General features: G+C 37.9%; 2 protein-coding genes across 3 annotated transcripts; one reads left to right on the forward strand and one right to left on the reverse strand.

Moving 5' to 3' along the window:
* The first annotated feature begins 11,650 nt into the window (after positions 1 to 11,650).
* On the forward strand, positions 11,651 to 14,991 carry LOC143537995 (F-box/kelch-repeat protein At1g57790-like). Of its 2 annotated transcripts, none has more exons than XM_077031640.1 (3): positions 11,651 to 11,758; positions 13,567 to 14,686; positions 14,777 to 14,991. In XM_077031640.1, exons 1-2 carry the CDS (start codon positions 11,727 to 11,729, stop codon positions 14,672 to 14,674), a joined length of 1,140 nt encoding a protein of 379 aa, XP_076887755.1. In that variant the 5' UTR covers positions 11,651 to 11,726; the 3' UTR covers positions 14,675 to 14,686; positions 14,777 to 14,991. The 2 variants fall into 2 exon arrangements, with proteins under 2 accessions (XP_076887755.1, XP_076887754.1); XM_077031639.1 differs by having other exon boundaries at positions 14,769 to 14,990.
* A 566-nt stretch (positions 14,992 to 15,557) lies between these two features.
* On the reverse strand, positions 15,558 to 17,538 carry LOC143538004 (uncharacterized). Its single transcript, XM_077031647.1, has 3 exons — positions 16,813 to 17,538; positions 15,885 to 16,053; positions 15,558 to 15,778 (listed from the first exon to the last, which is right to left on the reverse strand). Exons 1-3 carry the CDS (start codon positions 17,536 to 17,538, stop codon positions 15,558 to 15,560), a joined length of 1,116 nt encoding a protein of 371 aa, XP_076887762.1.
* Between the last annotated feature and the right edge of the window lie 28 nt (positions 17,539 to 17,566).

Consider the following 17,566-nt stretch of genomic DNA (forward strand, 5'->3'; position numbering starts at 1 on the left):
CGAGAAGTTCGAAATAAAGCGCCGGTAATAACCAGCTAAGCCCAGAAAGGAACGGATCTCAGAAGGAGAGGATGGCGTAATCCAGTTCTTGATTGCTTCAATTTTGGATGGGTCGACATGAATACCCATCTTGTTGACAATATGGCCAAGAAACTGTACTTCATCAGACCAGAATTCACACTTGGAAAGCTTAGCATAGAGTTGATCAGCTTTAAGCTTTTGCAATACCAATCGGAGATGTTGCTCATGCTTGGCCTTGGTCTTAGAATACACCAGAACATCATCGATAAACACGATCACGAATTTATCCAAGAAAGGCCTACACACCCGATTCATTAGATCCATGAAAACGGCGGGTGCGTTGGTTAGACCGAAGGACATGACCAAGAATTCAAAATGGCCATAACGAGTTCGAAAAGCAGTCTTCGGAACATCTTCATCGCGGATGCGCAACTGGTGATAGCCAGAGCGGAGATCAATCTTCGAGAAACAAGAGGCACCTTGGAGTTGATCAAAGAGGTCGTCAATACGCGGTAAGGGATACCGGTTTTTAATGGTGAGTTTGTTCAACTCGCGGTAATCAATACACATGCGAAACGATCCATCTTTCTTTTTAACGAACAACACCGGAGCACCCCAGGGCGAAGAGCTAGGGCGAATGAATCCTTTAGCAGTCAACTCTTGAAGTTGGCTGGCCAATTCTTGCATCTCAGCGGGTGCAAGACGGTAAGGAGATTTAGCTACGGGGGAAGCACCAGGGACAAGATCAATACGGAACTCGACTTCACGAGCGGGAGGGATACCAGGAAGATCATCAGGAAAAACTTCAGGGAAATCACGCACAACAGGGATATCGCGAAGCTTCTTCTCTTCAGCAGGCTTAACCACATGGGCTAGAAATGCAATACACTTCTTCCGCATGAGTCTTCGGGCTTCAGCGCAAGACATAAGCTTAAGACCGCGGGAGGGTTTTTCGCCGTAGATGTGAAGATCACCATTTTCTCGAGGTATGCGAATCATCTTCTTCGCGCAAATAACTTCGGCGCGATTCTTCGAAAGCCAGTCCATACCAATGATAACATCAAAACTTCCAAGAGGCATGGGGATGAGGTCGATTAGAAAATCGTTTTCGTTAAGGTTAAGCGTACAATCTTTAATCACAGAGTTAATTAATATAGTTTCACCGTTAGCCAATTCAACTGAAAAATCCTCTTTTAAATCGCTGCGCGGTCGCGCAAGCTTCTGCTCGAAGGCGCGAGAGATAAAACTTCGATCGGCGCCAGTATCAAAAAGTATAGAAGCATAAAATCCGTTAAGCAAAAATGTACCATTAACTACGTCATTATTCGCTTGCGCTTGGTGCGCGGTTATGTTAAAAGCTCGTCCACGCGTCACTTGGTTCGAAATCTGGTTCACCGGATTCGCTTGTGTGATTTGCACTTGCAGTCTCGGGCACGCGTTCCGGAAATGACTGGGATCACCGCAGTTAAAGCACGATCTGGGTCGTGGGTTTTGGTAGGTTGGTTGTGGATTCTGCGGGTAGACTGGTGGTGTTGGCGCAATTGGATTGGCGAGGACTCTACAGTTCTCAGCAGTGTGACCAGTACGGCCACATCGGTTACAAAGTCGACACGGGGTTTGGGTTGGGTGGTGAAATCTACAGGTTGGGCAAAAGGGATGGTTTCCTGTGTAAGGTTTCTTAGTTGGCGGGGCAGGGAGTGCTGGATTGGTTAAGGCATAGTTATGGACTACAGGAGGTGTTGGGTAGGTTGACAGTGGGTTAGGCGCGTAAACTGGGGGTTGGTAAACGGGTTGCTGGACAATGGGCGTGTTGGTAAGCGCGTAAGCTTGTCTGCGCCTACGTTTCTGGTTATGGTTTGAGGGTTCAGGTTTGGTTTCTGCGGGTTCAGGGGCAGTTTTGGTGGGTTTGGTCTTCTCAGTTCCCCGCAGGAACAGAGTTCCTGCTCTGACATGGTTGTCGCTGAGCACAGCGGCCAACTCAATGGCGTCAGAGAGGGTAACTGGGTTTCTGGCCCATACAGAATCTTGAATTTCCATGGGGAGACCCCCAAGGAATTTCTCGATGGCTCGGCGGGAAGGGGTAACAAGGTGAGGAACCAGTAAGCTTAGCTCGTGGAAGCGCGTCGCGTACTCGCGCGCTTCACCGCTGTATTGCTTCAAGTTCCAGAATTCTTCCTCCAGGCGCTTAACTTCGTTGGGAGGGCAGAATTCTCGCGTAAGAATTTCCTTGAATTCCTCCCATGTCATGCTAGAAGCAGCCTCTGCGCCACGCGCATGAGCTACTCCATTCCACCATGTAAGCGCTCTGGATTCCAGGACACTGGAAGCATATAGGGTTCGTCTGTCTGAGGGGCATTGGGTGTGAAGGAAAGTGTTTTCAATCTTCTCAAGCCATTGGAGCATCACGGTGGCTCCTTCAAGACCTGTGAACTTCGGAGGGTTACCCGCATTAAAGGACTTAATGTTATAACTCGAGGTGTTGGTATTGTTTTGGCTCAAAGCTTGGGCTATTGCGGCGGCCATTTCCTGGGAACGTTGCTGTCTACGCATGCGCGAGGCTTCTCTTCTCTGAAATCGGCGAGATAGCGGAGGCATTCTATAAAAATTTTAATTTTAGTTAATATCTTGGTTTTTATCGCAAAGTTTTAACTTTATAAAGCTTGGTTTCACGGAGTTAGATGCTATCAAAAGTTAAAGTAAAATAAATGACCCAATATGCAGACTTAATAAAGGTAACAAATTCGAATCAGAAATCGACAATTCATGCATCACCATGACTTTCCGAATTCCCAATTTAAAATATACGAGTAAACGAGTATTGGAGATTGACGATTCATGTATCACCATGACTTTCCAATCTTCAATATAAAATATACAAGAAAATGAGTATTGGAGGTTGACAATTCATGTATCACCATGACTTTTCAAGTCTCCAACCTCAGAACATAATCGTAAATGGAAATTGAAAATCAACTATTCATGTATCACCATGACTTTTCGGATTTTCAATCCCAACAAACGAATATGTAAGAAAAATCAATAAAAATCGAAATTCAACAAAAATCGAAATATCGCGAAATAGAACATAAAATCATATACTGCGCAAGTGCGAGCATATTCATAAATAACGAGTAATTAACAATAAGCGCGCAAACATGAGATTTCTCTCATGCGCGAGAAGGGACTCTTAGGTATTCTAGGCCGTTACGTCTAACCACCTATCCTAAAGTCAACGAGCTCTGATACCAATCTGTAACACCCCGACCAAAGGCGGATTATACATCGGGGCGCCACATATTGTTTCATTACTCGTGACACTATTGGTGTCAATATTTATTAATACACATTTTATCGCGCACGCGCAGCGGGGAAAATAAGGAACATAAATCAAACATAAATCAATATATTATAAATTATAACATTCAAACATTAACTTGTCTTGTTACATTTTAATTCTAGGTCCAAAAGTAAAAACGTCCTATGTGTCCACAAGCTCCAAAACAGCTACTGCAAACCTGAACATGTGTTAAAATAAACGTCAAACACTTGCGTGTTGGTGAGAGATCAAGTTTAATACAATACATAGATAACAATAAAATCTGCGCGCAACATGTGTATGTCTGGTTTTCAACAAGGGTGCAATCTGATCGGGACCAACTCTAAGAGACAAGACTGCCAGTGCTCACAATTGAGCTCACAAACAAGACTAACTGTGCATGTGTAAACAAAAGAGAAAATCATAAACGAATGTTCTCCCGTGTTCATCTAATGGTACCATGAAAACTGCGGAATAGACCGTCCATACGGTTAATGATCCACACATACAAATAAACAGCCAAGTCTACGTCCTCAACACATGGGATACTGCGCGACTAAAGTTCATAAACAGTTTAAGACTCAAGTTTTGTATGAACACATGAACATCCCAAAGCATTTAAAATAAAAAGGGATTAGATACGAGATAACTCACTTGATAAACGATGCGGTGTAAGATAAAGCAAGAACCAACTTTAAACAAGCACAAGTTAACCTATAATAAGATTATTGTTTTAATGATTTGTTTTAAGTCTTGATTATAAGTTAGCATAATTAATAAGTAAATTATTATATATAATATATTACCGGAAAAGCAGGGCAGAACAGGGAGGAAGACGGAGGCAGAGAGGAGGCGGCAGAGAGAGCAAGGAGCAAGAGAGAACAGGAGAGATTAAGTGTTTTGTGTGTGTAGTGTTAGGAAAATAACATTATTATTTATAGAGAAACCCTAGGAGACATGAATCCAGAAAAAAAAAGGGAAAAGATTCCAAGACAAACAGAACAAGACAAAACAAAAGATAACAAAAGATATCAAAAGCAAGTTCAGAAAAGTAAAAGATATCAAAAGATATGGCAGCAGGGAAAAAGAGAAAAAGGCTGACAGGGAACAGTAAAAAGGCATGGGAGGGTCAGATAAAGGTACTGGTCAAGCATGGAAAAGCAGATCTCTAAAGATAATGTCAGTCACTTTTTCTGCCAACCAATGGGGTTGGTGCGCATGCTGCGCCGAAAGTAACTTTTCAGACATAAAGCAGATTAGGTCAACAGCTCAAAAGATAAGACATCACAAAAGCAAACGGCTAGATTAAACAGAAGAAAACTCAAAGGGTTTAGCGCGAGAAGGCTAAGGCGCGCCGCGGGAAGAATCACATTTCTTAGCGCGCCGCGGGAAGAATCACATTTCTTAGCGCGCCGCGGGAGGAACTAGAATTCCTAGCGCGCCGCGGGAAGAACTATAACTCTTCGCGCGTCGAGGGATGAACTACGATTCTTAGCGCGCTGCGAGAAGAACTACAAATCCTTAGCGCGTCGCGGGAAGAACTACCGTTCTTCGCGCGCTGCGAGAAGAATTAAAATTCTTAGCGCGCTGCGAGAAGAGTTCGTCTCGCGTATCGCTGGAACAGATGGTCTTCACGCAGGATTCCTTGTAAGGAGTCTGGCGCGTGGAGCTGCGCAGACAACCTTAGGCGGGAAGAACCAAAGGACAAGCAAAGAGTTAGAAGAAAAAAAAGAGGGAAACAAGGCTTAAGGGCGGGACGGCGACAAGAGGGAAAAGAAGGCGGAAAGAGAGAAGAGGGACGGGACGGCGGAAAGAAAGAGAGAGAAAGAGGCGGGAAGGAAAATATATTTTTATTATTAAAAGTAAAATATAAGTATAAATAAATATTAAATCATAAAAGAAAAAGATCGGGTCAGAGAAACGGGTACCTGGGTCGGGTCGGATCAGGGCAAATGTCACAATATGCGTGAGCATATATGGTGCGTGAGCATGTGATACGCGTGAGCATATGTGATATGCGCCATGCGCATAGGTTTTGGCTTTGTGCCTTCATAATATCTTGATTTCAAGCCTCTTGTCTATATCTTGTGGGTTGACCCGCCTCCCTCGATGTTGAGGCGGGTACATACCTCTTCAGTTAGAAATATGAGTTGTTTGATGTGACTTATGTTTATGTGTTTGGTGAGAAGTTGTATCATCTTAAAACTTGTAATCTTTTTAATATAAGCTATTTAAAATAGTTTTGTTTTAATGTAAAGTTTTTGTTTTAATTGTGTATACTTCTTTTAGTTTATCGTGTACTGTGTGATGGTAAAAGTTAATAGTTTTTTATATATTTATATTTGTCATATAGTAGTTTATTTATTTATTTAATGATAAAGAACTTTCATTATATGATTTTATGATGCATTAAACGCCAAAAAAAAAGAAAAGAAAAAATAGTTCGAAAGCTAACCAACCCCAACTACTCTTTTCAATTTCACGTTGTTACTTAAGAGTTAAGATGATATTTATTTTGTAAATATAATTGCAATTGATGTTTTGGTTCAATTTGAGATCTTTGGAGCCTTTCGTTCAAAACCTAACTCAAAGGTATTCCTATAGTGTGGGTCTCCTCCTTGATAGTGTTACTGTGTGAGTCAAACACTAAGCGTCAAAATTATTATAAACGGTTAGCATTCCGTTTCAGGAAGACATCCTCAAGTATTGAGAATAGTTTCAAACAATGTTAAAAATACTTGTAAATAGAATTGTTGAGTAGTATAAATTGAAAGAGAAAATATAAAACCTATAGAAATATTATTTTACTTAATTTAAATATTAAATTTGTATTTGCAAGGAGAGTCATGCCATCATCCCATTTATAAGTTATGTTAACCCACTAGTTTGAGGAGTTTTATATCTGAGCTTTATACTAAGATTAATCCAAAAAATCTAAAACATTATTAACCATTTAATAATACATCTTGATTCCCATAATAATAAAACAAAATTATGTATGTATTATTAGCTATAAGCCTAGAGTAACGTTTGGTATGCAGAAATGGAGGACGGAAGCCGGAATAGAGTGACTCATTGTGGGGAAATAAAGAAAAGTGTGTTTGGTTGATCAAAGGAATTGAATGACCCATTACCTAGTTCATTCAATTTATTCTAAAATACCTCAATTTCATTACATCCATACCCCATGTTTTTTTCTCATTTCATTCCCTCTTTCACCATACATCACCTCCACCACCCTCCCACCACCACCACCAACCACCACCGTCGCCACCACCAACCACTACCATTGCCATCCGCCGCCGATGTTACGGCCACCAACCGCTGCCATCAGTGCCAGCCACCCTCCACCGCCACCTGTCTGTCGCCACCATCAATTATCACCCCCGCCCCTCACCACCACCCGCCGCTCACCGTCACCGATGCCCACCACCGCCACTGCCACCTCCACTGTTACCGCCACCACCCACCCCCAACACCACCACCATTCACTTCCAACCACTATTATCTCCCGTCGCCCACCACCACCCGCCACCACCAATCACCATCACCACCCACCAGTGCCTCGACCGCCACCTACCGCCCACCACCACCGCCACTCACTATCATTTTGGTTTTATTTTTCTTTTTTTCCTACTTATCAAACAACACAAAGTAATCATTCATTGCATTCCCATATAGTAATCAAACATCTCATTGGAAAGATAATAACTCATTTCAATCTTTTGTACATTCCATTACCACGTCCATTCCATTATATCATCCATTCCATTAATTCATACCAAACAGACCCTCGAACTATTAAAATTTTGTTTTACTGAATGAAGGCAAGATAGGAAATTTTGATTTGATAATATCTTATATTGAATAATATAACTGTCATTGTAACAACAAAATAACAAATAGAAAATACCTTTTTAAATGATTTTTATTTTCTTATTTCAATTATTGTTTTGACCTTTTTATTTTGAAATATACTCATAATATTGAAAAGGTTTGATTATATGTCCATCAAAGGATAATGTGTTTATTTTTCTGTCACTATTTAATTTTCATAAATGAAGTGTCTGTTATCATTATACATACATACATAGTAAAGAGTTTTATGATCATGAACGTCTTTCACATAGTTTATAGAAAGTACTAACACGATCCTTAATGGACGCATTTGAGGATGTCCGACACTTGTAGAGGTGCCCGTCTGAAGGGCTTGCATTAGAGGAATGAAGGGATTCTTTTTAAGAAATTCTGTTCGTATAGAGCGGCATGCAAGAGTGGTGATGTGTGGGCCCTACGTGAGTGTTTTAAATGTTTAAAGATCACTACAGGTTTATAGTTTGTATTTTGTATCAACTTGTAGATTTTACCTATAACGTTTAAATATCATTACGTTCATATCTTTTTAGTTTCATTTTTGTTTCATCTTTCATATTTTATGGCTAACTTTAATTTTTGTTTCACCTTTCATATTTTATAGCCGACTTTATTAGTCTTTTTAACTTAAGTTATGGCATGTAATTAGCATGCGTGAACGAATCAATAATTTACCCCATCCCCTAATTATTTTAAAGTATTTTTTTTCTTGTTTCAACCAAATTTTTATAACATCTCCTTAAAATATTTATATGCTCACATTTTCTTTGAACATTGATATTTTATTCACAGCAAAATGTACTAGTAAGAAGCTAGAATGCAAAAACAAGAGAACTTAATTTATATGCTCGCATTAATTTGAAATTTCAAAATTTATCGAGCGGAAGCAATAAAACAAAAAGAGAATGAATTCTCAAGAAGAAATGGTTTTTGATTAAAATTATGAACGATTAAAATATTATGACGCTTCTTTTTCTTTGTATCTAACATAATAAAAAAATATATTATTTGGTTAGCTGGTTGATAAAAAAATCTAATGTAGACCCTAATCTAAATTAGATGTTTTTTTTATTTTATTAACCGGATAGCACAAACAATTTTACAAAATTGAACTAGAAAATAATATGACCCTTTTCGTGGAAAAAGAAAAGTGGTCCTGCCTTTTATTTTGATTGGTAAACGATCGAATCTGCTATAAATTTTAATTCTATCTGGATATTATACATGGGTGAGACTACGTAGTTTGCTTGGCTCCACATATTATATTTTCATTAATTTGTAATATATCATTAAGGTTATGCATTTTCAACATCATATGATTACGAACCGAACAAACACGAATAAATGAACGGGTGTATGTTCGTGTTCATGCATTTAACTTTAACTGAACATGAACATGAACTTATATTCGTTCAAATTTTTTGTTCATATTCGTTCATTAAGAAAATTGGCATGTTCGTGTTCGTTTAAACCTAAAGAACACAGGTGAACAAGTCTAAATATCTAATGCATCACAATTCATCATAAAACTCATCAATTTTTGTTTTCAAGTAAATGAGCATAAACAGACAAACATAGTCGGATATTCACAAACATAATTGAGTGAACAAAATGTGTGTTCATGTTTGTTTAGCTAAATGAACAAAAGAATTTGTTCATGCTCATTTGTTAATTAAATAAATGAACTTACCAACAAGCGGTTATGATTTAGAGGCCTAGTGATAAGTGATGGAATCAAAACTAATTGAGAAGGTTATACAATTTCCAGCCGTGCCTTCAATTGTTAAGTATTAATTTTAGTTGTGTTCACAAGTTATTTTGAAATTGGTGACCAACCATGTCTGATGACAAGTTACAGAGTATTACTTTATTCCTGTTTATATGTCCTGGTGACTGGTTATTAATAATGTTGCCAAAAACATAAAAACAAGGATATTTTGTCTTAATGTGACAAGCAATAGGGTTTCAAATCAACATGTTTTGTCTTTTATGAATTGGCGTACATGTTATTTTGTCTTATGAATTTGTAGGCTATTTGACATCAAGATTCATTTGGAATGGATTCATCATAACAATTAAAATGAAAGTACACAAGTAAACTGATAATTATACATAATTAATTCACAAACCATTAAAATGAAGGTACACAAACAAGGTACCAAATGTTATATCTAGATTCATATAACCTTAATCTAGGTTATTGAATGTATTACTATTTTGGGAGTAAAGTTTTTATAATTACATGAGCTCTTTAATGAAGAAATAAAATAAGATGTCCAAAACAAACAATTTTCATACATTAACCATTTTAAAAGCACGGTATATGTTTATTTGTCATTATAGCACAAGTTAGTTGAGTTGCGTCAGTTCTAGACTCATCAAAGTTCGTTTAAGCTTGAGCTTAACTCGTTTAATTTAAAAGAGCTCAAGCTCGGCTCATTTCAATTTCTATGGCTAAACTCGAGCTTCACTTGCTAAAAGAGGTTTCAAACTTGGGATCAACTACATTTCCTTTATTAAATAGTTAATTTTTTTTTGTATATAAATATATATGTATTCAGTTTATAGCTATAATTTTATATACACAACAAAAAAATATATTATTCTAACTTCTTTTATAGCTATATATATGAAATTTGATGTGATTTTATTATCACATAGGTTAAAGGTCAAAACAAACCAAAACGACATAAATTAAATTGAATGAAAAAGAACTAAAAACGAGTAAGTGAACTAACGATCAAAACTCATGCAACTTTTCTAAATCGTTTTTGTTAACAAAATTAACCGAAGCCACTCTACTGGTACAATAAATTGGATGAAGGTGTCCTTTCTAATGTAGTAAGAGTGTAAATCCTGTGGTGGATATAAAGTATTTGTAAAAAAGTTTTTCAAAAAAATAACAATGGAAGACATTTAAAATCCAAATGGTTCAAGAGAAAAATATTAAATAACTGGGCTTAAGAACAAGTTTTGGGCTCAATTGGTAAAGTTTTGGGCCTCATCGTAAACAATAAATACAAAGCTATCACAAACATCGTGGGCCATCAAGCGGTAATCAAGGGATAATCAATGGTCGTTGGAGAAAATATCAAATTTGAGTGCAATGACTATTGTACTCCACAAACACAAGTCCAAGAAAATTATTGCTTTGAGTACGATGATCCGTCACCAACGGAATGGGGGTACTTGGCAGTGGGGATCTAGAAGGAAATATGAGTGGTAGTACATGTTAATTTTTTTTTTCAGAGGTAGTCGATATATAAAACAAGAAAGATTTTTTTTTTTTGGCACTAAAAATATACTTCGCAAAGAAAGTTGCGATGTAGCGCGGCTACCCCTCAACCTAATGCTAGATGCGTTCCTGGATAATTGAAAGGGTAACACTCAAAAAGGTTAAGATAATTAATAAACGGACCAGTCTTTATGAACATTATTCGACATTACTCTAAAGCAAAGATATAATTAAAAGGGATCGTTCAGTAACAAACAGTGGGACAATTACAAGGGATCGTTGAGTTTCATCATACTATAACAACCCGTGAACAACTTTATAAAAATATTCGTTATGAAGGGGACCACCTATCAGGTCGCTATCCCCAGTCGAGGATTTTGTAAGACATATATGCATATATTATACACAGTATCATCATGAGATTTATGTTGATCACCCATTTCTCTTGTTAGCTCATTCTTTCACTGATTCTCATCTCCAAGCTTGGGTGACGTAGTGTGTAAGATTCTGAGTAACCATTAGGCCATGTGTTATACTCACAGGGAGAGGGTCAGCGGGCGGGCAAGGATCAGGGAATCACTCACTTTTGCGTGGCAAGCATGATCACCATCTGGTTCATCACTTTCTTTGGCCATTTGCTACTCGTGGTTGTAAATTTCTAATGAAAAATTACACATCTTATATAATTGTCTCAAACGAGTGATAAGTGATGAATTATCCGACGGTAAAATAACGTGGTGACAGGTATAACAACACATAACCTTACGCCAGTAGCTCTGAGAGTGGGAAGACTACTTTTAGTTATAAAAAAGCGGTTTAAACGGTTAAACATCATATCTACAATACAACTTTACTAACAAAAGTAACCTTTATTTAATTCCTATCCTTAAATAAAGTGACCCACTCACCTAATCAAAACCACACCCTAAATACGACCACCGAAAAGGCCCATTCCTTCCCACACCCTATCCCCTCCGCGCGTCCACCCACTTACCATACACCCAACCACTCAAACCCCGCCACGTCACACCAAATCCACCTTTCTAACATCTTATTAGTTTCCCCACACACTTACAGTATACCTCACCGCACCAGATCAGTCGGTTATTAACACGTGTAACGCTGGCACAACGAGGTGCGGTCACGTTGAGACAACCGTCTTTCTCTTTATCATTTCAATCAACACTTACTTTCTTTCTTTCTCTCTCTCTCACACACACATACACACAGTGTTGTGGTTGTGGTTGTTCTAGTGAGAGAAAGCTTAATCTGGTGGCGGTTATGGCCGGACGGAAGAGACGGAGGCTCAAATTGTAAGTTTACTCAACGAATTGATCATGTTTTAGGTTTTGTTTGTGATCGTACTCTCAGTGTTATGAAATTCGGTTATATATGATTAGATCGATGTTTATATTCGCAAATTCGGTTACTATGTGTGTGTTTTGAGGTGTGTTTGAACGAAATTGACTCGGAATTTTGGAATTCGTGTTGTGTGTACGTACTTGAAGGTTTAACGTAATGAATTTGCTCGTTGTTTGATAGATGCGTTTAATTTGGAATTTGTTCGGTTTGATGTATGCATTTCATCTGATATTTATGAAATTTGCCTAGTTTTAGGATTTAGGGTTTAATGTCTATGAAGTATAATCAAATTGATCATGTTTTAGGTTTCCTGTCATGAAATTTTGATATATATGCGATTGTAGAGATTAGAGATGAGAGATCGATGCTTTTGTTAACAAATTCGGTTATAGTTTCTGTGTTTGAGGTGAATTTGAGCGAAATTGATCAGAATTGATTGGAATTTTGGAATTCATGTTGTGCGTATGCAATTGAAGGTTTTAGGAAATGGATTTGTTTGTCGTATAATTTGTTCGATTTGATGTATGCATTTTATGTATAATTTGATGCATTTCGTCTGAAATTTGTGTAATTCGCCCAATTTTAGGAGTTAGTCTCTGAAGAACAATCAAATTGATCATGCTTTAGGTTTTCTATCTGATTGTAGAGTTAGGGTTCACTGACTCAAATTATAAGTTTCGTCTACGAATTGATCACGTTTTAGGTTTTGAGGTGAATTTGGGCGAAATTGTACGTAATAGATGGTTTAACGTGATGAATTTGTTCGTTGTTTGCTGGATGCGTTTCATCTGTAATTTGTTTGATTTGATGTATATGTTTCATCTGTAATTTGATGCATTTCATCTGAAGTTTATGAAATTTGCCTAATTTTAGGATTTTGGGTTTAATGCCTATGAAGTAGAATCGAATTTATCATGTTTTGGGTTTCCTTTCTGATCGTACTGTGAGTGTGATGAAATTTGGATATACATGATGTTGTAGATATGAGATCAGTGTTTAGGCTTATAAATTCGGTTACAATACCTGAAGTTTGGAATTTGTGTTGCGTGTATGTAATTGATCGTTTAATGTAGTGAATTTGTTCGTTGTTTGATTGATGCGTTTCATATGTATAATTTGTTTGATTTGATGTAGTGTAATTTGAAGCATTTCATCTGAAATTTATGAAATTCGCCTAATTTTAGGAGTTATGATTGTTTAATGACTATGAAGTATGATAGAATTTTTCATGTTTTGGGTTTCGTATATGATTGTGGAATGTCATGAAATTAGGATATATATGCGGTTGTAGAGATGAGAGATTGAGATCAGTGAGATCAATGTTTATGCTTACAAAGTCAGTTATGTTTTGAGGTGAATTTGGGCAAAATTAACCTGAATTTTGAGATTCGTTTCACATGTGCGTAATTGATAGTTTTACGTATTGAATTGTTCGTTGTTTGTTTGATGCATTTCATATCTTATTTGTTCGATTCGATACATACGTTTCATCTGTAATTTGATGCATTTCATCCTAATTATATGAAATTCACCTACTTTTAGGATTTAGGGTTTAATGTCTATGAAATACAATCGATTTTTTCATGTTTGGTTTTCCTTTCCGATTAACATTTTTTCATGCTGTATATGGGGATTATTAGGCCTTTTGTTTTCTTTAATGCAGATGAATGAATTATAGATAAGGTGATTATGCTTCAAACTTATGAAATCTTGAATTTTGTTGTCAGTTATGACTGTTTTATATATTTGTGTTTGATAGGTTAACAGTAACCTATAAAGACGATACAAGAATATCAAAACCAGAAGATACCGAGAACGAAGAACAAGAAGCATGGTCATTCCTTCCAACCGAACTCCTTGAATTCATAATTTCACAACTAACATTAAAAGACAACATTCGCACATCTGCAGTATGCAAAACATGGTTTTCAGTTGCTTTATCGGTCAGAGTGGTCAACAAACCACCATGGCTCATGTACTTCCCAAAACTTGGCAACCGTTTCGAGTTTTACGACCCGTCAAAACGCAAAACATATTCTTTAGAACTACCCGAGTTACACGGATGCAGAATCTGTTACAACAAAGAGGGTTGGTTACTTCTTTACAAACCACGAACCCAACGGGTCCTATTTTTCAACCCATTCACACGTGAAATGATTAAACTACCGCGATTCGAAATGACTTACCAAATAGTCGCGTTTTCAAGCTCTCCAAAATCGCCTAACTGTATAGTGTTTACAGTTAAACACGTTAGTCCAACTGTCGTTGCGATTAGCACGTGTTATCCAGGAGCAGCAGTTTGGACTACAGTTAACTACCATAACCGGTTGCCATTTGTTAGCAGTATATGGAACAAGCTCGTTTTCTGTAGCGGGCTTTTCTATTGTTTAAGTTTAACAGGCTGGCTTGGCGTTTATGACCCAATTGAGCTGACGTGGACCATCCGTGTTGTACCTCCGCCTCGTTGTCCCGATAATTTCTTTGTTAAAAACTGGTGGAAGGGGAAGTTTATGGCTGAACATAAAGGTGATATTTTTGTTATCTACACGTGTTACAGTGAAAACCCGATCGTCTATAAACTCGACCAGGTTAATAAAGAATGGGTTGAGATGAAAACGCTTGAAGGTGTGACATTGTTTGCTAGTTTCTTGTCATCGCATGCGCGAACTGATCTTTCGGGAGTGATGAGGAATAGTGTTTATTTTTCTAAAGTTCGGTTTTATGGGAAACGGTGTATTTCATACTCGTTAGATCATTGTAGATATTATCCACGAAAGCAGTGTCATGATTGGGGCGAACAAGATCCGTTTGAGAGCATATGGGTCGAACCGCCTGAAGATATTGAGACATTCAGCTGGGAAGATTGATTCATGTAACAGGTAATTTTTACAAATACCATTTTTGTTTTTGTTTTATGAAATATTCGCTTTGCGGTTTGTTACTAAAACTGATTTTTTTTAGGTTTTTAGGAGAATCATGAGAGTGTAGTGGTTCTGAATAAAACCACCAGAAGTTTGGGTTTGGCATGCTTTAGACTTTAGATTTAATAAATGTCAAATATATTGTGAAAATAATGTGTATTTTAGGATATTAAGCTAAATTACCAGTAGATAGTGATTTATGTAATAGGTACATTAGTTAATAATCTAGTTCTAATTATTCATGCAATTGGTTGTTAAACTAAAGCAAAGTGATTAGAATGCACGTTTTGTTTTGAAACCAGGGGCTGACCTACCCTTGTGGTATAGGGGTCGGTCGCTCCCGGTGGTGAATTTCTTTAGTGCTATAATAGCATAAAATTTCCGACCGACCCTTGTTTGAGAAAATTTCCGACGTCTATGAGAAAAATTCTTGGGTCTGCCACTGTTTGAAACTACATGATTAAATACGGAGACAATAAAGCTTGTATATACGTATAATCGGTTACAAAGTTATTTGATAGTATGCAACTTAAAATAAAAATCAAGGACCAAATGTATGATCAACAAAACAGTAAGTTAGAATTACAACAATCTTCATTGAGGTGCACTAGCTTTTATAAGAATTTCCTTCATATGATCCACAAAAGCTTGCATTTGTTCCCTTGAGTGGGTTGGGGATGAATACACACAAGCGCAATCTAGCTCCCCATCGCGAATCGTATCAAAGATCGCAAGTGAAGGACTCGCGCCGTGAACCGAAGCACAACCAACATAGTCCAACAAACCAATGTCTTTGTGACACTGGTTTGTATTTTCGACTAGGGTTTCGTCAAATAAAGAAATGAGTGAGTGTTCTCAATGAAGAGGAAGGTGTTAAACTCGGGTTGTCAACGACTTTGCACATAAGTAAGTTTAAGTCGGCCATGTCTGTGAAATGTTTATCGCTACTTTTAGCTGTTGTTAATGATGTGTAGATTTTTTGGGCTAGTTCCCATACATCTTCCTCTCCTTTTACATCATGGTTATTTAGGATGGCAGAATGATAAAATCCTGTTTTAAGTAAAACAATTTAAATATAATGTATGTATGTGTGGATGTATATGCACAAACACACCTGACATGATATCTAAGCAGTGTATGCAAAAACTAATCTTACCAATATGATGATCACTAAGAACTGGGTCAAGAAGCGAGCGACAGTCCATGAGAGTCGTAAGCGAATATTTTTCCGATTTATCATTCGCGAGGTTTTTAGAAGCACGCGCAGCAACAATTCCAGCAGCTGCTAAGAGCACAAATAGTTTGATTCCTTTTGATTTGCGGCCCTGAAAATTTAATCCCACATTGCAAGTACAGCAGATTAATCAGGATTTCAATCTGTATGAAAAAAGGCATCCTTTGACTATTGAGGTCAACCTTACTATTAACCATCAAAACTGATGTTAAACCTTCATGTTTATGGAAGAAAATTTTCAACTGTTTACAAAATTGTTAAAAATTCAATGATAAATGAGTCAGAAATATAGCCCGTTTGACCTCAAAAAGTCAAAACTATACCTTCCTTGGAACAATCATACTTAGCTTCTCTTGTTCCAAAGTATCAAACTTTTCACACAAAATGTTACGAAGACACGCAAGAATAAGCATTCTTAACAAAGGCGGCAATCGTTCTTGGAGATTTATGTCCAAAATAGGTAGTTGTGTTCAAGGTAGCCCTTCTTACATTTAACACAACCAAGATTAGCTTGCAACGACACGTTTTACAGCACTGTAGACAAATCCCGCATCATTCCATCCACAAGAAAGAAACCTGACCTCAAATACCAGCAACGCGTTTTGGACGCATTCGTTGTGGATTAAAAGAGAGCGTCACATAATGTAATTCCATAATGTGTGACACTACTAGTTGGTACCAGGGTTATAGATGTTACAAGTTTTCACATATTTTTACATCAAATGATCATTTTGGTCCAACGATATTAAGAGATTAGAAGATAATAAATTTAAAATGTTGTAACAACAATAATATAAATAATATGATATGATATGAAATGAATAAAATTAATCCAAATAAGAACACTAACCGAAAGAATCTTTTCGGTATCCTCTGACCCAATCTTCATCCTCACCAACTGAGTCGAGGTCGGAAACCCTGTTTCCTTAAAATCCAAATTCGAAAACCGAAACGAATTCACCGAGTACCTGAGCATATCGGCCCCACGGGCCCAAAACGGTTTATTTGCTTTCCCGGCGGGTATACAATCCTCAATCGCCAACCCGACCCCTTCTTCTTTCGCATTCTCCTTTTCTGCCCCTCCACCAAGCAACCCCAACAACTCCCTAAACAAAAAAGCCGCTGCAGCCCGATCACAAGCCGCAGTATGCAACCGCAGCACCACCGCCCACTGCTGGTCCGGCAAATTGTACATGCTAACAAACATGATGTCGGTTTCCGTCACCTGATTCGCCTTATTAGTACTCAACCACGGGTTTGTATTCATTTCATGCTCGATTGTTAATTCGAACGATTTGGGGAGATCCGAGGGTTGGATTTGGGGAGGACCCGAGTCGGCCGGGGTGGAGAAGGAGTACCCATTGGTGGCGGGATTGAACCGGAGTTTGGATCGGAGGATGGGGTGAGAAGTTTGGAGTTTGTGGATGCAAGTTTGGAGGTGGGAGAGATCAGGTTGTTTGGAGAATAAGAAGGCTAAGAGGCTGATGCCGGTGCCGCCCGGGACGGCCTTGCACCAGCTGTATTCGGTGCCGCCGACGGGGCGGGAGGTGGCATTGGCCGGAGGTTGTTCGGACATTTAGAGATGATGGTTTTAAGATTGTTGT

This window comes from Bidens hawaiensis, unplaced genomic scaffold (assembly GCF_021521415.1).
Source record: "Bidens hawaiensis isolate Kalapana, Puna unplaced genomic scaffold, B.hawaiensis_p1.1 tig00011464_1, whole genome shotgun sequence".
In the NCBI taxonomy this organism is placed as follows: Eukaryota; Viridiplantae; Streptophyta; class Magnoliopsida; order Asterales; family Asteraceae; genus Bidens; species Bidens hawaiensis.